The sequence below is a fragment of the Ictalurus furcatus genome, chromosome 17 (assembly GCF_023375685.1).
Source record: "Ictalurus furcatus strain D&B chromosome 17, Billie_1.0, whole genome shotgun sequence".
NCBI lineage: Eukaryota > Metazoa > Chordata > Actinopteri > Siluriformes > Ictaluridae > Ictalurus > Ictalurus furcatus.
The window spans coordinates 15,398,511-15,425,268 of record NC_071271.1 but is presented as its reverse complement, the minus strand read 5'-3'; the positions used below and the strand labels follow the sequence as shown (position 1 = coordinate 15,425,268).

The window sequence follows — 26,758 nt, the reverse complement described above, 5'->3', positions numbered from 1 at the left end:
TCTGGTTATTTGCACCTACTCACTGAGTGTATACAGGGTCTGTTTTTCCAATGGCAAGGGATCCCTGGTGGTTATCCAGTGTTCATAGCACCCGAGTTACATACATAATTAGTGTTCACATCTATGATTAAGGCATGAGGATGTTTACTGACACAACTAAAATGTAAATTTTTCATAATGTTTATTGGATGACTCATGGGAAAGTATTTACGCATTAATGCAAAAAAAAAAAAAAAATTATATATATATATATATATATATATATATATATATATATATATATATATATATATATATATATATATAGTTATTATTGGAAGTACTTTAATGATGAGATTTCATGGTAAAGTGTAAGTATAGTGAGCTTGGACAGGCAAGAATAATTTTTTCCAAGTAGTGTAATGTTATTTATCCGGAAACATGCATATAGATTGTTGTGAAGCACACTTTACCTGTGTTTAAAATGTCTTTTACCTTTACATATTTGTAAATTTAATATCACACAAGGCATCCCAATCATGAAATAACAGAGAAGTCTTTCAAATCTGTTAGAAGAACCATAATTTAGCATTAATTTAACCATTATAGTAAACCATTCATTTACTATAATAATGTGAAGGTTTATCAAAGGCTACATGTTGTGTGTTTTTTTCTTTTTCTTTTTCTTTTTTTTTTTTTTTTTTTAAAAAGATCACTTTTGGATCAGGTCTCTGTGGCACTATAGGCTCTATAAATAGGAGAACAACCAAATTATGTTGTATGGATTGTATGAGTTGTATGGATCATCCAACCAATCAGAACCCTAAGTGCACTAGTATTCAGGGTTTTCAGCCTTATGTTTGAGACAATTCGGGTACAATTGAGCAGATGAAGCTTAAGGGTCTTGCTCAAAAACCCAACAGTTGCAACTTGACAGTACTCGGATACTACCTGTACTACTTTCCCATATGAGTTGGTGATGTGGTACTGGGAGGGAACACTGGAGGCTTTTAATTCAGAGCCTTGCCTAATCTGTTACGTACAAATGCTTCTCTTTTCCCACGTCAAAACAGATGTTTCGTCAAATTTCCTATATCAGTGCTTCAGATCTTCTGTATAATGGAGAAGTCAGGCAATTTGTCATGCAGCAATGACCTGCTTACAAGACATGTTTCTAAATCTTTCTGTGTGTGTTAACAAGGGAAGTACATAAGTAAGTAAAACGGTGTTCCATTACTAATAGATCAGTTGTGACTTGTTACATGATGTTATCTTTAGCATGAATATCTGTGGTAGGACATCCATTTATAAGTTGAAAAGTTTACTAATGAGTAATAATCGACTACGTTTCTACATCTCTGGACGAGAGATGATGTAAAGCTTTTTTGGGATTAGCATGACTTTTATAACTGACCAGAATAGTTATTTATTGTAACAAGTAGCTGACTGAACTCATTTTCTCATGTCTCCTTTTTCTTGTTAAAGAAAAAGTTATCTTTGTTGATTTTTTTTTAAATGTAATTTATCATTGTTATATTTCCCCCCCAGGTTTGTATCATGATATCATTTTTTGTCACATTATCTACTTCTGCATTTATTGCGTTATTTGCTCACTTTTCACCATTCACTGTTTATTTATTTGTTTAGTTTTAAACATTAATTACAGTTGGGCTCTGGAATGGTGCACCATTCACTCTTATCATCTGGAGAATCCCAATGATGTCACAGCCATTCATGGCATGGGAGCCAATGGAGCAAAATTGTTCATGCTTTCTGGGTGGGAGGGATGCATACTCTCTCTCCCCTGTCAATCACAGTGACACTAGCCAGTCATGGGCATGTGTGATTGTGTATGCAGAAGAGGACAGATAGTAGAAGTGGCATCAGGATAATGTGCCCTGCCACACTGCAGAAATTGTTTAGGAATGGTTTGAGGAACATGACAAAGAGTTCAAGGTGTTGAGTTGGCCTACAAATTCCCCAGATCTCAGTCTGATCGAGCATGTGTGGGATGTGCTGGACAAACAAGTCCGATCTGTGGAGGCCCCACCTCACAGCTTACAGAAGTTAAAGGATCTTCTGCTAACATTTTAGTGCCAAATTCCACAGCACACCTTCAGAGGCTTTGTGAAGTCCATGCCTCGACGGGTCAGAGCTGATTTGGCGGCTCAAGGGGGACCTACACAATATTAGTTAGGTGCTTTTAATGTTATGGCTGATCAGTGTATTAGACTGAGGACATTAATATAAACCTGTGATTTGTCTTGAAACTGGCAGTACTGTCAGAGCTGCTGTTATATAAAATTAATCGACACCTTCTGACTAATCAGATTCAAGAACATCGCTGTGGTATGCAAAATGCCTTTAATGTGTTATGTATTCTAGCTATTGAAACGAGAAAGTGTCAAATAAACATAGAAGGGAGCTGTGCTCAAAAAGCTGTTTAGCGCTCTGTCAAATTGATAGCATGGTTAAAGTCAGAATTTGTGACATTCACTCCCAGTGCCACATTGATTTCAGTGTGGCGCTAGCACAAAAACCCATTGCAGCACAGATGGCAGGGAACATAGGAAGCAGCACAAAGGGTTCTGATTAACCAGAATGCCTTGCTGTCACTCATGGCGCTAGCTTGAGCAGCTTTTTGAATGAAGGTTAGCATGCATTCATAGATGCATATTTCTGTCTGTCTAGAAGTGGCTGCTTATAAAATAGGTCTGATTGCACAAACTTTCAGTAAACAGGAACAGGATTGGCATTTGGCATGTGTCCTCTCTCTAGCTTCAGTCTCCATTTGCTGTCTTTGCTTATCTCAAAGTGGCCCCTGCAATTCGATACAAAACGCAAAATTGTTTTCTAAAGTATGTATGACAAAGTATTCCTGGGTAAAGTTACTTCATGTTCACTAGACTCACCTACGCCATACTGTTCATGAAAGTGTCAGGCTGCACTATGTACATTATTTGTGAAGTTCCTGAATTGTGAAACCCCTCGTCATACGAAGCCAGTTAATCATGGGAGAACATGTCTAATCCTGTGTGTGTGTGTGTGAGTGTGTTGTGGGTGGTTAGCTCGTTACCATCACATCAAACATGACACAGCTGCTGGTCTTCCCGAAGCTCTGTTTTGACTATCGGGGAAGCCGAGCAGTCTAATGCGAGTTGCAGAGGGACTCTAATGCATCCGCCCAGCAGAACCTCTCCAGCTCTGTTCTCTCCACTGCTCTGTTTAATCTCTCCTCCTGTTTATTTCCTGGGCTATGTGGGATGGAATGCTGCCATTACCAACTAGAGGCTCTGGATCTTTTCAAGGAAAAAGCTAGATTACACATGAGAGCTGTAAAAAGTAAGGATGAAGCTAATTTGTTGTCCCAGTGCTTGCTTGGGTGGTAATGCTACAAAGGATGTTAATTCATTGGAAATGTTTGTATATTTGTGTGTGATGATGGGAATACATGAGGATGTTGACCTTATTAAGTCATTTAGCTAGTTATCATGTGAAAGTGTTTGACATAGAATGTGAACTTTATTTGAAAAAAAAACCCACCAACACACAAAACAAACTCAATGAGCCAAAAGAATTGAGAACATTTACGGTTAGGTGTACCCTATAAGATAGTAAGATCTCTGTGTGTGTGTGTGTGTGTGTGTGTGTGTGTGTGAAAAGGCATGTCTATTAATGGCCATCTGCTCAGCCGTACATAAACGCACACTATATCTGTCTGGACTATATATAAACTTTTTTGCCATCTTTAGACCGTACACACTCACAACATACACAGTTTATTTTAACCTCCGGATGACCTAAACTCATGTCACTTATGTAAACATTGACAGATGACACCTGCTCTGTAGGCAGAAACCAGCACGGTACGTACTATCTAGATACATGTTGCCCACCCCACCCACGTGTGTGTTTGTACATGTATGAGGGGAAAGAAATGATGTGTGTCATATGGTAAGGTAGAATAAAAAAAATTTCACCTTAATATGTTAAAAAATATATCAAAATATGTTAAAAAACGTATTTCTGAAAAGCAAGAGAACACCTAAGGAACAATATTATACTTCAGAAATGGGTTATATTTTTCTTCTTGTCACCAATTCTTTAAATTTGTGGTTTTTAAAAAGACAGTTTGAGTACATCAGTTTACTTTGCATAAATTAAAACTCCACAATTTCCAACACTTTCGGGATTCTTCTAAAGATCATGTTGCCAGAGTTTTGTTTTGCTCAATATTATAGTAAATATTCCAATTAAGTGACATCTGATTTTATTTATTTGCATATCAGTAACACATTGTGGGTATATGGGATAAATCTTTACATTAAGGTTTCCTTAGCTGTCATTATATGACAGATTAGTTAGGGACACATTATGGAAAAAGAAGTTCTGCCCTAGAAAGGAAGTGCTTCTTATAAAAGAATGATCATTTCACACAGTTTCACGTCACATAACTCATCATGCTGTCACTTTCCATGTTTATGAATGATAATAGTAAGTAGTGTGCGAATAGATCATAGTAAGGTGTCATTTGTTAATGACACTGTGTAATTCCAGTTCAGCCACCATTAAAGTATAATCTCTGGCAAGTTGATAGGCTAATTAAGTAGCAGGCTAAGTTGCTATAAGTTTAGCTTATTGTTGTGTGATGACTGATGGCCTGTGTTGGGGCTGCTGGAGGCATGCATACCTCATTTACTACCATGATAATGGTGCCTTGAAACCAGGCACACAAGTGAGCTGCATAGAGGAATTTCATGGAGCCCATTGTAATCTGCCTGCCTGTTTTTTTGTTCCTTTGCTTGGCCTTTTAGATTAGTAATGCTAATATGGGAATTTTACCACTTGTGGACCGATTAAAACACTTGTGTATTTGCTGCTCCCATCAGTTCCGGAAGAATTACAACCTCGGTAGCTTCATTACCAACGATACCAAGCTACTGCAGAAAAAACAAGTACCGTCACATTTTAAGAATGTTGGTACCGACTTGGTACTGAAGTATCGGTTCTCGTGACATCCCTAGTATGCACTGTCTGGCTGTTTTACATTCTGATATAGCATGGTATTAACCAAAATGTATACACTATACTGTAAAATGTATACACATGACTGTTTCTGTTGTTTAAAATGTATTTTCTAGTTAAACCCAGAAAAACATGAGACTGTGGTTTTTGTTGAGTGTGAATGCAGGCTAAACGCATGTAGGAACTAAAAGAGTAGAGGTTTTCTGTTGGTCCAAGGAATTACCTGGAGCCGTTGTTTGGATTTGTCCCTTTGCTGTGCCATACCTAATTTGCATACATTTGAGAAAATCTGTGTGGCACTCTGCCTTGTGCACTTACATAGAAAATTAACAGTTGCTTGTCACTCTTTATTAACGTTTTTTTCATCGATCTTGATGGTGATGCATAGTCTCACTGAATGTTTTGTTTTTCCTTGGAACTAAAACTAAAAGTTTCATTTTATTTATTCATTTTTGGCTTGTTTAAAGCTGAATTAGCTAGAGGCATTTCAGGTACAATGATTATTCAAACTTTTCCAAGGCACAGTTCGAATAATATTTGAATATTTCAGCTGCTATCAACACAAGCACCCAAAATGCAAGGTATGGCACAAAACTTCGCTTTACCCACTGCAGTGTGTGTGTGAATGCGAAACATGCTAGATAATAGTACACAAGTACAGCCGAGTAAGTGAGGTATGAGATAGCGTTTCAGTTTGTGCAGCACTGAAGAAAAATTCTTGTTTCTTGTTGCACAGTGATGTGTTTGCAGTTAGACAGGTAGCCATGATATGCTGATGAGGATGGCCCAGTGTGCTTTTTTGTCCTAAATTGAGATCAAGAAAAATAAATTGTCTGCTGAATACCCTTCAGAGTTGCAGCTAATCCATCTTGATGACATGGCACACCAATTGCACATTAAGCATAGAGCACATAACCTGCAGGCAGCCACACACCTCCTCACTGATGCAAGGCACACTCCAGTGATTACTATTAAATAATAAGTGGGGCAGTGTTGACTGATAAGGCTACTGATCAGATGGTTGTGAGTTCAAGTCCCAGCCCTAAATGATGCTAGTGTTGGGCCCTTGAGCAATGCCTTTAACCCTCCCTGATCCAGGGTCATTATTCCATTGACTGACTCTGCTAATATATAACTGCTCAGAAGGTCGGGGGTGCAAGGCCCTTAACCCTCTCTGCTCCAGGGGTGCTGTATCACACCTTTTAAATCCATAAAATTAGAATCAGGTATTCAGGATTGGGTGCCAGTGATTAGAACCTGTTTAGGGAGTGCAGGTGGAACCTGTCTTATTTATACTCCTCTCATATCTAGTGTCTGGTTTTCCCTTTGTTATTGTGGTGTGTGGTGTCATCATGCCAAGATCTAAAGAGATCTATAAGGCCTTCTGAAAAAAGATTGTGGATGCCTATGAGTCTGGCAAGGGATTTAAAAAGATCTCCAAATTATTTGAAATACATCATTCCACTGTAAGGAAAATAATTTACAAATAGAGCAGATTTTAAACAACTGCCAAGTTGTCCAGGACTGGCCGTTCTGGCAAATTTGGCCCAAGAGCAGACCGTCTGATGCAAAAAGAAGTCTCCAAGAACCCCAAAATTTCGTCACAGGATCTGCTAGTATGTCTTGCAACTGTTGGCTTTCAACAGGATAATGATCCTAAGCACACTAGCAAATCCACCAAGGAATGGCTCAGAAAGGAGAAATGGAGGGTTATGGAATGACTCAGATTTGAATTTCATTGAAATGTTGTTGGTGGATTTTAAACCGGCAGTACAGACAAGAAAACCCTCAAACATTTTGCGACTGAAAGAATATTGCAAAGAAGAGTGGTCAAAAATTCCAACAAGCAAAATGCCTACAAGAAATTATTTCTGCTAAAGTGGGCAATACAAAATGACTGTATATATTCGCTGTACTTGCATATACTTGCACATGTGGCAATAAAAATGCTTTCTTTCTCTGAAAAGCCTAATTTCCTATTTGAATTTTTAGGTCTTCCTCAAATTAATCAGAAATTCATAATTTCATAATCAGAATCATAGATACCCCAAAGGACATGTTCTTCTGAATTTTTTTGATTGACCATAACTTGTTAGAATTCATTCTAGTAAGAACTTTTTCTATCAAACAGAATTTCTATCAAACCAACTTGAGGACTTTAGTTCGGTCAACAATGTGCCTCTAGACTAATGAGTCAAATCCAAGTACTTTTTTCCAAGTACTCACTGTTTTCCTAGGCACCCCAGACAGCATAGTAAGGCCTTACCAACATCCAAGCTTTATAATAAGTCAGGTAGACAAATAGGAGGGGTCTGGACAATCAGCTTAAACTCCGCTCGCAATTGTGTTTGCTCAGCTGTGTGTGTGTCTGTGTTTCTCTTTGTGTGAGGCAGGTAGTGAAGGGGTGAATTAAGTTCCTCCCCTCAAGAGTGGTTACACACACCCGAGCTCTGTGAAGTCATGGTTGTAAGACATGTACAGGGCCTGTTTGGTTAGCGTGTTTGCTCAATATGCGTGCAAAAACATGCTGACTGATGTCTATCTCCTATTCCCTCTGTACAATGCTGCGGTTCTCTTAGAAGTTATAACTGCCATGGTCTAATTCATACCAAATGAAGGTGAAAGGTGAAGGTTTTTGATGATTATTTTAGCTTCCCTACTCCATGAACAAATGGAAACCTTATAGTGTCTATAAGCTGGGGTCAGTTTGACAGGTTTGCATTTACGGTTGAAGTATGTAAAGCGACACTTAGTTTAAGTGCTGTATACAGTCAATAGGACTTATGATGAAGACACTGATGATCATCATGATATTATTATTGTCTAGTAATATCGTATTCTCTGTTCACTAAATTTGGAGTAGCATTTCTAGTAAACACAGAGGCGAGGTGAGTGAAAACTTGTCAAACATGCTGAATTAACGTTAAGTCTCTTGTAGTTATAGTAACATGTACACTAATTGCCACTTCTCACATGCACATCCGTTTGGTTTCAAATCACATGAAACGTTCAAGTAAATTGAGATTTTCTAGAGTGTGAGTTCATGCTGCATATAAACAACTGGATCTAAATGAATAAATTTAGACTGACCAAAATATCTGTACATGAAAGTCTTTATTTATTTACAAAGACAGCTCCAATAATTTTGTTCTGTACCATAATATTCCGTGTCATGTTTGGGTTTTCAGTGAATCTGCTCTGTATTCACTTCCCCTTTTTAGGCATGAAAGAAGTTCTCCTTTCGTGTGTAGCTCTACCAATATCGTGACTTCTAGAAATAGGACATAAGAGAGTGAAAAGCCTGTGACCAGATAAAGAAGAATAAGTTTTACATCTATTTTAAGAAACCGAGTCCTGTAAAACCTTTGTCGTCAGATGCTTATATTAAATAGATGCTGCTGTCACCCATTATTATGGTCCATTTGTTAGCTTTGTTTTGTAGCGAGATTTAACCTTTAAATACAGCAACATTTCCACAAACATAACCATATTCCGACATTGTATTTAGTGATCTACATTGATATAGGGTTTTCTGTAAAGCTGCGTTGTGACAATGTCTTTTGTTATTAGTACTATAGAAATAATATTGTGTTGAACTTTGCTATACAAATGAAAGCTAGGTTGGAGACCAGTTAGCATCATGGTAACTGGTCCTGGTCTTCTTTTTCTGGTCAAAGATAGTTAGGGTTTATTTGTGTGAATTTAAGTAAATTTTGTGTATTTAAGAAATAGCACAAAGCAAAAGGATTGGGAGTAAGAAGTTCTTGAATAGTACTGCTGCAACTGATAATCATTTTTGAAATTATGGTAACATTGTCATGCTAAACTTCATATACTGAACCCATCAGTCATGACAGATTATTCTGTATGTGCCCTTAAGAATTGGTGTGGCATTTAAAAAAAAATGTTCTGCTATTTGCTGCACATATTTTGAGGCAAACTAGCTGCTAAACTGAATGGCTAACTGTAGCATTGTTCTAAATCTAGACCAAATTAAGGTACATTAGATTACATCTATGGCATTTTTGCAGACACCCTTATCCAGAGTAACTTACATTTTTTCTCATTTATGCAGCTGAGCAGTTGAGGGTTAAGTACCTTGCTCAAGCACCCAGCAATGGCAGTTTGGCAGTGGTGCAACGTTTTAACCACTGAGCTACCATTGCCCTAGAGGTGGCAGATGTGGCAATATCTTGAGCATCTGTGCCACTGAGAATTAACAAAATTGAAAAGTTTCTCTTTTTATTTGGTGTGGCTAATAAATAGCCTATCATCTGTTCAACATTGCTTCCTATAATGTAGCCTATGGCATGTTGCCTGAAAACATATGCAGTGTTGTATTAAATAGTAGTTTTTCATTGATTAATTAAATGATGGGTCCACAATAACAACTCACACTGGCAATTTGTCATAACTGATTTCATGGAAGAGTTCAAGGTTGGCATCGGTTGATAGTTTGTCCATTATTCATATATTGCTTTAAAGCTAGAATTCATGTTTACAGCATGGTCATCCTGCATGCTATATTGCCGTAGAAGTATGATTTTTTGTGGAACTTTTAAATGGATCATGTTTAGAGAATTTATTTCAAAATGACAGCTATGTTTATTACTTATGCTTGTGATGAACAGGAAGTCTTCCTCTTGTCTCAAATGAACACAGTCGGAGTAAGAGTTGCTGAAACTGGCCTAAAAGTAAAACAAGAAAAAAAAAAAAACAGGGAAACACACTTGGATCCTCAGGTAATATGCTTAACTAATATTATACTTTTCCAGGACTTCACATTGTAAACTGAGACTGAGTTTAGTGTACATATTAACAGCTCATTATGAATCTGTGGTAAGCATGGTTTCAGCTGGAATTAGTTCATAGCCAGTGATTGCTACCTTGACAGATGCTGAGTGTCCTCTCATCATGTTTCTCAGCTCCAGTGGGCGGCAAACTATGCCAAGGACATTCGGGGAAAACAAGAAGTACTTAAAACTTCTTTTCAGACTTCACTCTTCTCTCTGCCAGGTCAAGTTTGATAGATGGACCTGGAATGAGGAGGAGGATTAGCTTGTTTGTTGTCCATTTTGTTGATTCAGAGCTCATGAGAGCTTTAGGAGAGGGGGAATAAAAGCACAAATGGAGCTTAGATTTTTAATGTCAAACTTTCCCATGGTGCATTGGGTGCTGAAACGGGGTCTTCAAATCCAGTTCTATGAGCCAATTGTTTTGAATTATTCCTAGAAAAAAAATGTGTTTTTGCGTACATTCAGTACAGCAGGAATGAGTTATTCCGGGTCATGGTAACTTTCTCCGCTGAACTGGGCAACGCTCCAGCTCTCATTAAGTCATGTTCTGTAGGTGAGGGCGCCACATATTACTGCAATGAGAGACGGAACAGTGAAAAGATTGTGGCTCTACCCTCTTCCTCCCCTACCTCTTTCCCTCTGTGACTCTATGTTTCATTTCCTTGGGTGATGAAGATATAGATCAAATCGAGACCAGCTATGTGTTCGTGGTCTAAAGCTGTGTGTGTGTGCTTGTAAGAGGACGATGTTGTTAGTTTGTAGTGTGCACAGTGTGGCAGTTTAGAGTGGCAGTGGATGTAGCAGGAGACGCTTTCCGAGGTGGGGTTTCCAGCAATACCATAGCAGCCACACCAAAAAACACAAACAAGGATTTAAATAACAATGCCAACTTCACTAATCTGTTTGAATTGTTATTATTCAGATAATGTCCTGTAATAAATGTTGATTTAGTCCACTAGAAAATTGGTCACCAATTTAACAGAATGGATTTTATCTAGTGTATCCTATTAAACAATTGATAATGGCCATATTTTACAAATTGCATTGATGTAATTGACTAAGCTATGTACAAAACCTTCTATGTATAACGTAAGGAACAAAATGTAGTGCGCTGTTACAGGGAAATGGTCAACAACTGGTTGGTGTGATGTGTGCTGTTACCACCCCAAAGGTGATTATTTTCCAATATGAGCATGCCAAAAAATTATTTATTTATCTTATCACAACAGTTTGTCATAACTGTTTTTGTCTTTTGTCATCGAACGGCATGTCATCTCTTTTATTAGGTTCTAGTTACATTTAATGTTGAACATGTGCGAAACAAGTTATTTCCTGATATTGCTTACATTACAGCATCTATAAACAGTCATTCCATCACCAGCTTGTCATGTTATAAAAGGAACCAGAAAGCAAAAAGTCCTCTATCCTGAAGACTTTAATTTGGCGGAAAACTTACTGACTGTTACAAAGTGCCGGCACTGGAGACTCCTTTTGAAATGATAATGTATTAGAATGAGCACATTAATAAAACAAAAGTCAAGCATTCTGATTAGTCAGATTCAAGATTTCAAGATAAATTAGTAGAACACAATTTACATGCTAGTCATTACTGTCTTAACAGAAATGACGTTGGCCTTCCGTATCAGTTCTGTATAATTATTCTGAAGCCCAGTGAGGCCTGGTTTCCAAACAATTATGCCTTTAGGCTTCACCTGCTTTTTAATTACTGAGAGCTCTCTAGCTGGCAGTACTGCTACTGTGCTAAAGGCAGTGGTGGCATGATTTCGTCTGCATTTCACAGTAATAAATTGTTGGTCCATCAACTATGTGCTCACCTTCCAGTATGCCACCATTTCAGCATCATCAGTCTGGCAGAAAATGAACTGACAAACAACCTGACAGGCTGCTGCAGGAAAACACAGATGCTATTACTAAGTGGTCTGGTCTGTCTTAATGGCAAATGCTGCTTCAGTTTATCTCCTCAGAATGCTTAAAACCAGTAGAGACAGCTACATTTAATCCAGCAGTAAGGTTGTTTAAAATTTGAGAACTTACATTATGGATTGTTTTGTTAAGAAAATGTGTTCGATGAGTTGGGGGGACATGAATATGATCGTTTTAGCTCCCTTTGGGAGGTTTTGTTTTTCTCAGTAGTAAAGCAAAGTCTGGTGAAAATGCTCACATGGAATATTCTCGGTGCACTGCTATGCAGATTGTGTTAATTTACTGTATGTTTCGATCCAGAGCTCGGGTTATTGTCTGTGTGAAGTTTCACATGTTCTCCCTGTGTCCAAGTGGGTTTCCAACAGGTTCTCTGGTTTCCTCAAACCACCCAAAACATGCTGGTAAGGTGACTGACTTCATTACATTGCCCTAGGTGTGAATAAGTGTGTGAGTGTGTATGTGTGGTGCTTTGCCAATTGACTAGCGCCCCATGCATAACCCTGCCTCGTGCTCAGTGCTTGCGATTTCTGTGTTTACGACACACCCCTACGAAGAATAAAGCACTTACTGAACATGAATGAATGAAAAAGATGAGTGAGTCTGTAACATAGCCTAGAATGTTAAAAAGAGCAGGGATCAGAATTTGTTAATGTCACAAAACAGAAATATTAGTAGATCTCAGCACTTTACTATGTTCTTGTTTTTCCTCAGCAAGACTGCTAATCCATCGTTGTTGCTCGAATCCATTGAATAACAGTCGTACTGTTGATAGTAGGACTAGGAGAAGGGTGTGAGAACAGCGTTTTAAATGGAGGTCAACAGCAGGCTTGAGAAAACACAGGATGTGCAGTGGGATCCGTGTTTCCGCTTCCTGCTGGACAGTGGGACTGAATGGAGGAAAAGGAAGAGAGGGGGTGGTGGTGGTGGTGGTGGTGGTGGTGGGGGGGGGGTGTAGTGGAAAGAGTGTCCTTGGTTCCATGCTTCGGTGCTCGAGGTGGCCGTGTGTGTGTGTGTGTGTGTGTGTGTGTGTGTGTGTGTGTGTGTGTGTGTTGATGGAGCCTGGGGCCTGCAGGATCCTGTGTCAGCAGGAGTGTTGTGGAGAGAGAAAGAGGTTGGACGGAAGTGGATTGCTGGCTGTGGGCCAGGCAGCGTCTCTCCATCATCTAGCTGTCTCTCCCTCCCTCCCTCCTCTGCGCAAAACATTCCTCTCTCTGTGTCTCTGTAAGATGTGACGCTCAACACCAAGCATTTCAAACATTCAAATATTTTAGTAAAATATTTAAAGGCGTTTTTTTAAAATAATGAATGTACAATTGCTTTTATACAAGCAGTTTTATTAGATTTCTGTGCCTAAGGGATCAAAAAAAGGTCAGCCTTCTCTTTTCTCTTTTAACTGATGTGTGGGTCATGTAGGTTTCTTAAGTATTTTTCCAGTTATTCAACTGTACATTGTTTTACATGGTTAGAGTTGTACATATGTGCATTTGTTTATTATTTACATTAGAACCTCCATTACTATCACAAACATTATTGTTGCAAACACGATCTCATTGGTTGTGTGTCAAACTATAGACTCGCAGGTGTGTTTGCCAGAGACGCAGTTGTCATGGTGGTTTTGTGTGTGTGTGCATGTGTGTTTGTATGTGTGCGTCTGTATGTGTATATTTGTAGTGTGTATACCTCCTCCTCAGCTGTATATGAACAGGAAACAATATGGGGGAGTAACACCTGTCTCAGATAAGGCACACAAACACAGACACACTTAAACACACTTTCCTTAGAACCTAATCTGGGTTTCTATCAGTAAGATCTGCACACTAACTGAACAACTCTGTTTATGTTTTACTTGTGCGATGTCATTTTCACTTCATTCAGAACTCTATATTCTCACCCATATTTTCCCTGATATAAAGTCAATTACAAAAAAAATCATTATATTTTATTGAGTCAGTTTAGGTTTTGATAGTTTTTACAGCATGTTTTATCATCATATGTGATTATATGTTTTCCAAAATTATGATCAAAATCTATTAGCTTTTAATGGTTTAATGTGGTTAAAGTGTTTAATAAATGAAATATCTAATATAATCATCCATGTTACGCATTGGCATCCCATCCAGTGTGTATTTCCATCTCACGGCCAGTGTTCCTGCGATAGGCTCTGTATCCACCGTGACCATGACCTAATGCGATTACTAAAGCATGACCTAAAGCTGTTACTGAAGAAGAATGGATGAAATAATTCATTCTGGCTGGAACACTTTTCAGAATAATTGTACTGACTCCAAATGGAAGAAGTGGTAAAAATTCTGTAGTTTAAAAAAAAAAAAAAGGGTTAAGTACTTATAGATTCTGCATGGACAATCCTAGAAAGGTGGAGCCATGACTTTATTCTCGCTCACTGATCTGTTGTTTTGATATTCCTCAGGCTTGGAAGAAGCGCTGGTTTATCCTACGCAGTGGGCGAATGAGTGGAGACCCAGATGTTCTGGAGTATTACAAGAATGACCACGCCAAAAAGCCCATTCGCATCATCGATCTACACTGCTGTGAGCAGGTCGATGCAGGACTCACTTTCAAGCGTAAAGAGTTCCAGGACAGTTTTGTGTTTGATATCAAAACAGCTGAACGAACCTTTTACCTGGTGGCAGAGACAGAAGACGACATGAACCGCTGGGTTCGTTCCATCTGCCAGCTTTGCGGATTCAACCAGTCTGAAGACAACCATGGTGAGTAAACCTCGTCTGTGAATAATATAAGATTTAACAAGGGTCGCTTCTAGATCCTAATAAAAACTAACACTATCACAAATTTCTGAAACAAACTGCTATAGCTTTTCTGAGTCCCATTTACACAGTTTTCCATTTATGTTGTCAATCAGCCAAAACATTTGATGTGTACAGTTTATTTCACTATTGTTGCACAGATTATAGGGGGGAGGTATAACTAACACTAGTCATTCATGTGATCTGACATCCAAATCTTCACAACATTGAAGATATAATTAAAGAGGCAATGAAATGGCTTGATGGATTTGATTCTGTATGTTGAAAGAGAGCATTTCCAAAGGCTTGCCTGATTTCTATAAGTCAATAACGTTTGAGATACGCCACACATCTCACAAAATCTAAAAAGATTCAACAGCAGCATAGCAAACTGGCTAAATAATGCAGGCGGGAGTTTAAAGAGACTTTTGTGCCTCTTGAGTGACACCACATAAATCCATAAGTTCAAGGGAGCAAAATTAACCCTGCATCCCTGGGTGTGAGGGATGGCATTAATCTCACCCAATCAAAGTGACAGTAAGCAATGATGGGCATCTGTGAGCTCATGTATGCAAAATGCATGCATGTGGTTTTTTTTCTTTCCTTCAATATGTTCTTTGTCAAAGTGGCTTTACCCACCTGCTCAGATCCTAAGTGGTCAATGAGAACATTTTTCACCATCAAAAAAATAATGCTTAACAAATTATATTGCTTCTGTAGATCATCCGATTTTTGATGAGAACATTTTGCTGATCGTGGTGGTGTCATCTTAACCCCTCAGCCTACATTCTGCTTTGCATTTTAGGTGGGTCGTATGGGGAAAAAACATCTAATTACAATACTTAATGAGTAGTTTTAGTGTTTTGTTTAGCTCAGGTTTTGCTGATAAGTCAACAACAGAACAATCAACCATCATATTACCGAACAAAAATAGTTTTTAGCACCCAATCCATTACTTGATATAGGTTTTCTAGGGTTCTTTGGACAGTTAAGGATTCTTAGCTTGAGATGCTATTCTGAAAAGGAAATGTTAGGTGTAGTGTTCTACATAAGTACATTTAAAGGAGAAATCTGACTAGTTTTCTACAGTATACAATGAATACCAATGGAATTATAAAAGTACAGTACCTATGCCTGATATATTGAATAGTGAGACAATATATACATATTGTCCAGCCTTACTTCACATCTCCAGGGCTAGTGAAGAGAATTTCTTTTTAATCTTTTAGCCTTAGTCTTTTCCTGATTATGTCTGTTGTTATATTAAAATAGCAGTAGACATTTATGCAGGGGCAATTCCCTTTGCCAGATGCTTATGCTAATGTTCTCTCTGAATTGATGAAAAACTCTGATAGAATACACTGGAAAGCATCATAATATGATGATTTGTTGCTATCCCCCCCCACAAGCCCCCATGCTTCTCATCTTTGTTATTTGAGAAAGTTGGGCTGGAGCAACCCTGCCAAATGGATGCTGCATCTGATAGGTTTATTGATTGTTTTTCTCTCTTTTTGTTTTGTTAAAGAAAGGTAGTGATTGCTCCCCACCATGGCCAGTACAATAGCAGTGCATATATGGGAGTATGGGAGTATGTCTCTGGGAGGCATAAAAGGAACTAGAGTTGGTGTGTTGTGACCACTTGCATGTTTCAGTATGATCACGCAGATGTGTAAGAAACACTTTGGACCTCATGAGTGGTTCTTGTGTTTTACTGTTCAGAATGTTTCCTGTTTTTGTTTTTGTTTGTTTGTTTCTTTTGGTGTAACATAAAATATGAGACACAGTATATAGAATGTTTTAGCCAAAAAAAAAACCCCCGAAAAAAACCAACAACAACAGGAGAAAACAACATAATCCCACCACACTGCCATGGATGCTACAGTTTATTGTGTCTGATTCTCTAGATGATAATTATTTATATTTTAAGACCCTTAATTTTCTTCTGGTCTTGCATTAAGATTACTCTCCCCGAATATTAAAGATTTATGCAGCAGTTAGTTCCAGCCATTCAATCTGATTGGTTGAAAAGCAATAGTATGTTTTTTAAAAAAAATTTTTTTAATCTCAAGTAACCTTAATCCAAGCTGTTTCATGAATCTATGTTAAACAAATGTATTATAAAAGAAAGCATATGACTCAGTCCTGTGTCCTACATTGAAGAAACATATTTATTGCAATAATAATAATAATAATAATAATAATAATAATAATAATAATAGTTATATAGCCTCTGCAGTAATTGTGAACATTATGTACATTTCATGTTCTGTAATGCGGATGGGCAAGTTACAGCACGCAACTCTTTTAACTGTGTGTAGAGGTCAAAAATTAATTAATAATTGTCACTTTTTATACATTTAATTGACTTATCCTTGGTAAATGGAATGGCAGACAAACACAAAGACCATTAATCATTCACTCCTAGATACTGTGATAAAATGTGCCAAGTTTACATGAATGCAAAGATGGGACTATAAAATATTTTTCGCACAGATATTGGAACAGTGAACATGTTTAGTTTATAAGTCAAATAATGCAGTTTAATGCTTTAACAATAACAATATTGCGACTTGTGGTGAAATTATTATATTTCTTTGGCAGAAGAAATAGCTGATATAAAATAATGGATATCAACAAAATTCTTAGTTTCTATCCTTTCCTTTTTTTATGGTGTATTAAAGCAAAAGAACACTCAAAATCTTATGTTATCACAAATAACATTCTGGCTGTGATGATCCAGACACTCGTCCTCATGCCTACGAGCATGTCACACACAATCATGATAACACCCTTCTTCTCATATTATATTGCTTAAATATATTCCCTGATTTTGGAAAGACTCTAAATAATGACTAACTAATGAACAAATTGTGGCATAAACGTGTTCTAATATTATCCAGACTGTAATAAAACCATGAGCATGTTTATGACAAATTCACATTCTTTTTACTGGGAATACTGACAGGTTTTATTATAAAATTTTTCAAAAGTATTATAATGAGAACTTAGAACATGATCACATATAAATCATATGCAGACCTTCAAGTGTAGATGCGTTTTTAAAACTGTTCTTAACAGCACCTTTTAATAGAAGCACCAAATTTATATTCAAATCTCCTTACTGTCATTTTCATGTCTTTGCCTAAAGGGAAAGCCGATGCACAAAGTAGATCATCAGAAGCCAGAACATGATACGTATAATATGGCTGTGAATCATTCTGACAAGCCACTGTAAAGCCCCAGGAGCCAGGTGTGATGTGTGTTTTAAGCATCACAGGTGCAGTGGTGTTGTCTTTCACCTTTTAATCAGTTTGGTGAAGTCATTTTAGCTTGGCATTGTGCTGTGTTCAGTTAAACTACTTCTCATGAGTTAGTGTAACAAAGTGTTTTAAAAACAGTTAGCTCAACACCAAATAAATGATTATTTATTTAAAAAAGAATTTAACGGGTGGATATTTTGAACATCTGCTAATTAGAATTGTGCAATATAGTTTGTAATGGAGGTATACAACAAAAAAGGTTATGGGAGAGGCCAGTTTTTACTTTCACATAGACGAAGAAAGGTCATGTTGATGAATATGGGGGCAAATAGAATGTGGCACAGTGCTCATGATCAAAGAAAAAAAATGGTTTTAGGAGACCATTAACACACCAACACACATACACAAAACACTCAGTGCCCTACTGCTCTCATTCTAACACACACATACCACCCGTGCAACTATAAACTCCTCTAAATGATCTCCCTAGACAAGATGCTGATCCTCTGATTTGAAGCTACAGCCATTGCCTCGTCCAGAGAATAAAACACACACACACACACCAGGATTGCAGTGTAGATCAGAGCAGCGCTCTTTCTCTCTTGTTTCTCTTCAGCCAAATGCCATTGCTGACCTCTCATTTCCCCCAGCTAGTATCAGGTTGTCAGCTGCTCTCCTGCATGAAAGAAAGGACAGACAAGTTCACCTCTGAGTGACTGCTCCAATGCTCACTCTGCTCTAAAGTAGGCTTCAAAAGCACCATGAACTGTTTTTATGGCATCAGCATATTGATAGGGTTTTGACAAATATCTTTTCAACAAGAAAGTTGTTAAACAAATTAACACACATCTACAGAAAGAGTAATGATGCTAAATCATAATTTGTATATACATAGAGGACTGTGCAATAAAATAGTAATGAATTATACAGTATAGCACCATAGTAAGATTATTTTGTTTAAAGATAATATATTTCTTCAATTAGTCTTGCCCTTCAAAAGCTACATAAGTTATTTATCCAAGACATGGATTATGTAAACACATGACCTAAACTGAGACACACAGATAACCGTTGACTTCATTCGTCATATAATAATAAGGTAGATGTGGCACGAGTTTGTGCAAATACTACACCCAATGAATCAGAATGTTTTTATTTATCAAGTACAGGGTGTACAAGGAATTCTTTTTGGTGCAGTGTCACACATTGTACAGGACAGCACATTAACCAAAGAGTACAATACAGTACAGTACAGTGCAATGCAATATATCTGTACAGGAAGACAGTACAAAAGTTGAATGCGACATGTGGCTACTGCTAATACATGTACATCAGAATATAGGGGTGTAATATAATTGTTACTATGACAATAATTAGTGTTGTTGTGCTGTTACTGCAGGTGTTAGTGCAATTACAATAGAATTTTACTGGTGTATTAAAGTGACTTGTCAGAGGGTAGGGATATGGGAAGAGTCATTCTTTACAAGGACTGTAGCCTGTGGGAAGAAACTGTGGAGGTGTTGAGTGGTACAGGATTTTATGGCTCTTATTCTGGGTTTGCGTTGTGAAGGGAAACGTTGAAAAAGAAAGTGGCTGGGATGTGTGGAGTCAGCCATGAGTTTCCCTGCTGTCTCCTAGCATTATCTCCTTGTCCAATTTTCTTGCTAAACCTAAGTTAGTTTTGTTAGCATGCCAGAGCAGAAATCTAAGTATATTTAGATTGATTTAACAATAGCTGTTGTTGTAGTCAGACCTACTGCAATTGTTTTAGAAACTACAGGTTATGTTCATATGTCCCCTTTCCATTGCTGTATCCCTTGTCCGATTGACAGGGGAGTAGAGTACTGGGGAGACAGGAGCTCATGTATTACTCTGCACTGTGATGTAGCGTGAGCAACTGTGATGCAGTGACTGGCTTCATGTGTCTCGGAGGAAACATTTGCTAGCTTTCACGCTCCCTGTGTGGTAGCTGTCGTGATGGGTAGAGCTAACTAGTGGGACAGAATTGGCAAAATAACCAAATTTGCCAAGAACAAAAAACCCCATATCATTCAGGTCAGTCATGGATCTTAAAGAAAAAGACATATAGGTCTATAGTATCTATGGTACCTAATATCTATGGTATGTATAGTAAGTATTTAATTAGTTTTCGATAGTTTAAATAAAAGACAATTCTTAGTAGTGGTTAAAAATACAATTCTTAGCAGTGGAATAGCGAGTGCTGTGTTTTTGTTGGCTATGTTGGGAATTTGTGTTATTGTAGTTCATGTAAGTTTAGTGAGAATTTCACATAAAACGAGACAGGTGATCATTTATACACTGAGCTTATAATGTGAGTTATAATATCAAGACATTATTTTGTGTTGCTTTCCTTGCTTCAATCCAGACATTATAAATCTAAGCGCCTCTCATTTCTTACTACGTTTCACTTTAAAATTTCAGACCACTTGTTTACCAGTGGGCATTTTCTTCAGCTCAGAAGTTGTGTGTTGTGATTACAGTGTTATGTCTTTTTAGGCTCGTTTTGTCTACAAATATATCACTCTGAATAAACAAGGATGCTCTCTTGTCTGGATCATATGTGTAGCCAGACATCTGTTTTGAAGACAAACAACAAGTTACTCAGTACCTAGTGTGTATCAGCTGGGCTTCAGGTCAGGGGTTTTGCAGCTCCAGCAACGTAATACCTAAAAAATCTACACACTTTTGGATCTACTTACACAGATGTGGGGGATTCCCAGGATGACGAAGCTAATAAACAATTTTGTTCTTATTTTTAAGGGCCCAGACAGTTCACGTGGAGACCACAACCATATCAGGGTAGCCAAAACAATGATTCACAGCAAAGGTTGCTAAAGTCTGACTCGTGCCTTATCTGTACACTTGAGCTTGAATTCATTATGGAAAGTAAGCCTTTCAGTGATGTAAAAAAAAAAAACTCCTGATATATCTTTGTACAAATGGATCTCTGTCCTGCTCATTTTTGTAATTGCGTTATGTGAATTATATATTTTTTTTCTATAGAAGGACAGGGAAAGTGTGTGTGTGTGCGTGTGTGTGCATGTTTGTGCGTGTGTGCGCGCGTGTGTGAGTGTGTGCACATGTGAGCGTGAGTGTGTGTGTTTGGGTGAATGTGTATGTAATAAAAGTGCTCTGGGGGATGGTATATGCGAGCAGCAGCAGGCTGGTATCGATACTCTGATCTGTCTGTCTGTCAGACTAGCCGGGCAAGGTTAGACTGCACGGAGAAGGGAGGGTGAGTGTAAGCTCCTCATGGGACACTCTCCAAGGTTATGCAAGGGCAGCCTAAACAGAACCCCTCCACCATACCCGCTCGAAAACACACACACGCACACAAAGTGCCCTTCATGTCCATCGATTTTTGTTGAAATAGCGAGACGCCATGGTGCTGTGGGATCAGATTGCTGATGCTGCTCAGCTGTCTGCCTCAGAATGCTGCTCATCCACATCCCAGAAAACAGGCACTCATCAGCACTGCAGCACACACTGTGCTTCATGGGCCAGGGAAGTGTTGCCTTTCCCATATCATAGTACCTTTTCTGAAAAGAAAAAAAAACAACGTCCCATAATAAAAATAAATCTCCTAATGTTTAACATTGGTTGGATTATTAGACAAGCATATATGATTTAATACTAACATAAGCACTTCTTTCTCAGACACTACCTGCTCATTTTCGAATGGGATCATTTGTTAAAAAATTCGCCATGTTGCCCCAGTCACATTTATAACACAAATAACATGAAATGTTTTTTTTTTATACTCATATATTTATACTCTTTATACTTTTATATATTGATTAACGTGCCCATAGATCTCTTCATTTAACCATCACAGCCCTGGATGCCAAGTACTGAAGCTACTGTAATCCTACAATAATATCCCCTGTAGCTGCTATTTACCAACGCATTTAGTGTATCTACCAGTGTTCAGATTTGGACTTCATGTAGAGACTGTTCTTTTGTGCTACTGTAAACCTGTCTTGCTATCCCCCACAAATCCAGTGTATTCAGTGAATCACTCAAATAGGAAATTGATCCCAGTGCTCAGATCTGGAAAAGGGTCATCAGTATGTTTCCCTTCTCTGGCCGAATGAACGATTGACAGAAAGATTTGACTGAAGATTTTTGGTCTTGATTTGAGGTAAACAGTCTGTGACATGCTAATTCGCGACCGATTTAGTGCTGCTGTGACCAACAACAGCTGATTACAAATTTGTTGCAGTGTCAGAATTTTTTTTATTTTTTATTATAATCTGAGTGACTGCTAGGAGGACAGCATACTGTAAGATTACGTGAAACTCATAGGGCAGGTACAGATATGATAGTGGCAAAAGCAAAACATAAATAAAACTTGCTAATGGGAAGAAAAAATATCCTTAATATCTTAAGCTAACTTTGAATAATGCTTCTGTTTATGTGACCACATTTTCTGCACGAGTCTAGATCACACTGATCGGTTATGGTTGCAGAATTTAGTCATTTTCTTTGATCGCAGGCCTAACATTAAAGGATTTTCATTCTGTTGTCATGGAGAAGAAAATAATTCAGACAGGATTTTATTGGGAACATATCACACAGTGTGACAAATAATTAAATTAAAACACTGCTGTTATCACACAGAGTTAAAACTTATTACTCTGATTTTAAAGCCAATACAGAGGTCTGAGACATGCAGTATTTGATGGTACATGCCATAAAATATTCTGCTCAATAGCTCACGGCTACGCTCACTTTATATCAAAGCACCACTGGAAGTGATACTGAAACTGATACTTCAAGGCGGCAGATAGAAATCTTTTTTTATGCATGTGGAGTGTATGGCTATCAGTTGGTTTGTTTTCCATTTTGGGTGTCCTTAACCAAGTGCAGATCAGATTTGGGTGTCCTGAACAGTGCAGATCAGATTTGTACCCAGTCCCAACAGAAACAGTCCTCAGTGGTGCCTTCCAAAGCCTAGTTAGGGCTGGATTCTCTCCTAATTCAATACAGGTAATTCAGCTAATCAAGTTCTTTAGGAGTATCTGAACATTAAAGCCATCTGTGTCAAATTCCTGCTTTTCCTTTGCAAGCCATTTTAACAGTCTACAAGGATTTGTTGTCATATTGCTGTACTTGCCTTTTCCTCAAGGCTGAATGTCTCTAAATGTCTCATTTGTAAATAACATTTTTTTTTTTCCTGGCTGGTGAATAAACAGCAAAATGAAATCTGTCAAAAAGCATGTCACCAAGAGTTTATTTCCTCATGGTGAAACATAAATGAAAAATCTCTTGAAATGACATGATGTGCTTACAGTTACGACTGAAACATCCACTTAAGTGTTTACATGAAGTCCCTTTCAGTATAAAATAGCATATGTGGATTGATAGCATGGCATTAACCTGAAAGAAGATATGTCGAGGTTACCTTTGTATATTAGGTGCTACTCTGGCAAATAAACAGCAAGTAATACAATCCACTTACAACTACTGAAGTGGGAGTGAGAATGTGCTAAATGTGTGCACTAATGTCCTGTTTCTGTAGTACAGCTCATGGTGTCCATAACATTGAGCCATTAGGCAGTGCTTTAGAGAGCATGTTATGAGATCATCAAGGGCATCCATTTTAGTTCCACTAGTTTGTAAATACTGATAAACTCTCTTCTTACAGTTCTTACTTTTTATGTCATTTACTCATTTAGCAGAATTTTGAAAATATGCCATATCCTTGTTTGGCAGATGTTTTTGTCTAAAACATGTATAGCATCTAAACCTGGGGTGTCCGATATTATCTGGAAAGGGCCGGTGTGGGTGCAGGTTTTCATTCCAACCAAGCAGAAGCCACACCTGAGTCTATTGAAAGCCAAGATCAACTAATTAAACAGGTGGAATCAGGTGTGGCTCCTGCTTGGTTGGAATGAAAACCTGCACCCTCACCGGCTGTTTGCGGATAAGATTGGACAACCCTGATCTAAATTAATAATTATGAGCAACTGGGGGTTAAAGGTTTTGTTCAAGGGCCCAGTGGTGGCTCAATTCTGAGATCTGAACTCGCAACTTCCAGTAACACGTCAATTTGACGTTTAAATTTGACATTTAAATCACGTCAAATTAACTTTATGCAAAATTATACACCTCCTCCTCCTCTTTTGCTTTATTAGCCACATCAGAACTTTTCCAGTTGAGTTATTAGATAAACCCGATCAGATTTGGTCACAGTCATTGCATTTTCTCAAGATACTATGATAATTCTTATCAGAAGCATTACATCAATCTTTCCACAATATGTCTCAGCCTCTCTATAGCATACTATGAGTTTATACATTGCTGTCTTCCACACCCTTGGCTGAAGGAACTGATGTGCTGTGTTCCAGGTATTACTCTCACTTTTTCCACTGAGAGAATGAAATGCAATCCTCCGCAGTGAACTCTCTCACTCTCATTTCTTTTCCCCTCCTTCACTCCTGCCCCCGATTATGGATGATCATCTGTTTACTGCTTTGCAGTAGTGCTTGGTTTTTACAACATCCCTGGGAACCTGGACATGGGAAGAACTCTAATTTCCTTTTGCCTTTCCTTCATTTTTTGAAGGAAAAAAACTTTAAAAGCAGGGTGATTCACTGGTCCTGGATAAGCAGGACTTTTTCACAGATTGATCAGTCCAAGCTCTTGAGGCTAATTGATGTTGCTGTGTGGTTGTGAGCAGCACTCACATGATGCAGGCAGTAGTGGAGGGGGTTAGAGAAGGCTGGCTCCTGGGACATGGCCCTCATCTTGCTGTGTCACTCTGATAATTGCTTTATATTCAGAGCAAGTCTCGCTGACCATCTCAGCTCACTAGCTTTTATGCCTCACAATTCTCTCTCTTTAATTTGGATGTTGTTCATTTGTTCCCGGTTCTAAATTATTATTTATTCCACAAGTTTTCCATAACACCACCATTATTGTCATCCTTTGACCAGCCTCCACAGTAGTCTTGAAATGGCCAGAGATGTTATCTATTGACGTCAGCCTCATTAGGGCAGATGGAATATCCCAACTCGAGGAATGTAAATGCCTCTTGGCATATTATTCTGGATGCACTTCTGGATGCATCATTATCATTGTGCAGGGTGCTGTGTGGGAGAATTGGACCCAAGAGACAAAAGCAGTCTGTCCAGAGTCTGCTAGGAGAGACAGGATGAAGTTCTTCTCCCATAAACACTATATATTTTTGCAAAAACTGCCACCAGCCAGCCATTAAAACCGAAAAAGGCCCTAAAATATGTAGTAAGTTTACTCAGTTGGGATATTATTTGGTCTGATAAGTACGGGAATATGCTTTAGTAGAATGACCATCAGCGCAAGCTATTAAACAGATACCACAGGAAAAATCTGTAGCGTCTGTACAATTTCTTCTTCTTTTTTTTAATATACTAAAATCAGATTTCATCATTGGGTCATTCTATGTTTATATTTCTGTATTAGATATAAATCAGATTGTTTTTTGTCATTGGATGATCTTTTCAATGTAGAGAGGAAATGAGGTTTTGATAAAAGACTGCCTTTCTCCTCTCTTTCTCCTTATTCCAGCCCTGCTAATTTTGGACTCCTGATGTTATTAGATTGTGGCAGCCTTGCCAGTAGGTAAGGTATCATTGGCCATTATAGAAACATTGACACATGCTCTTTGACCCATCACCTACATGTCTACTGAATTTACTGAAATTAGAAAGCTTTGTGTGTTTGGGTATCATGACATAGGAGAGTTTCTTCAAAAATAGTGATTGTGCATGCTTAAAAATAAAGATGATGTACAATAGGTGTTTTAGTTTCCCATTTATTGTTTCTACAATAAAAATTAATACTCATATTTCACCACAAACATTTCTGGCAGAAACTACCATTCAATAAACAAGGTTATAGACCCATCAATCAAAAGGTACTTTAGGAAACATAAAAATGTTTTGTGAAAATGAAAGAAAGCTATAAACTGAGGTCATTTGAATAATGACATTTTTGGAAAACCTATACCAAACAGTCCAAATGCTTTTCCAGCACTATCAATCAGGAATCCAGCCTTTTTAGCCACTTTGCTGTAGCAAATGTATTGATCAATCCCATTAGCATCAGTGATGAGCCATCAGGCCTACTTCCTGGGCTGGGTTGTCTCATTACTACTGTATAATGTAATTTTCCATTTTGGGCCAACACAGTCAAACCTATATAATACTATCGAGTTCAAGTACAGTGTCAATGCACTGCCTGAAGGTATTTTCTCCATCATGTAACTTAAGCTCTGTAACAAATGTGAAGTGTCTATTTTGTCCTGGGTGGGGGACAAGCATCCCCCAATAAATCAATACATATCAGGCTTGTAAGGGGACCAGAGCTCACATAGATTGTTTTAGCATTTACAGATGCCTCAGAGGCCACTAGAGGAGTGCTTGCTACAATAGCCATAGGAGTGGTAGTGGAGCCTCATAAAACAATGGACTAATTGAAGGCCAGTATAAGCCCATTGACACTGTGGCCTGGTTATAGCCTTTTTCCGGTTGTCCAGTGGTTGGGCAAAGTGAGGAACATCTGTGTCTCCCTTTGTCTCTATTTCCCTCTCCCTCCGTCTGCGCACGAGTCAGGGGTATGACCTCATTCACCCCGAGGTCCATGTATTGAATAACTGTCATGCTAATTCCTCAGGTTTAGCAGGAAAAAAATCCTATTTGTTTCTTGAGTATTTTACATAATAGTAGCAAATAGTGAACACATGCCTCACATGTTGAAGAGCAGAAACGGATGAAGTCTGGATATGTAGTGGTGGGTATCGTTTTGCCTCCCACTATAGCATGTGGAAAGTGCAGATCTTCTCAAGAGGCGTAATAAACTTACTTTTCCGCCCACTCTTTGGCACTCTCTCACTTTTTCTGCCCAGCTTGTTGTGCGTGAGGAGGATGATGGGTGGTGGGAAGAAAGGGTCATATGCACTTTCTGTTTTTTTGGCTTCCCGCCTGGT

General features: G+C 38.2%; 1 protein-coding gene across 1 annotated transcript in view; it reads left to right on the top strand.

Moving 5' to 3' along the window:
- Nucleotides 1-26,758, top strand: part of gab2 (GRB2-associated binding protein 2) — a 48,702-nt gene that overhangs the window by 8,737 nt on the left and 13,207 nt on the right. Inside the window, exon 2 of the mRNA XM_053646479.1 lies at nucleotides 14,173-14,473. Within this exon, the coding sequence (XP_053502454.1) occupies nucleotides 14,173-14,473 (301 nt within the window). The remainder of the gene's footprint in view (nucleotides 1-14,172; nucleotides 14,474-26,758) is intronic.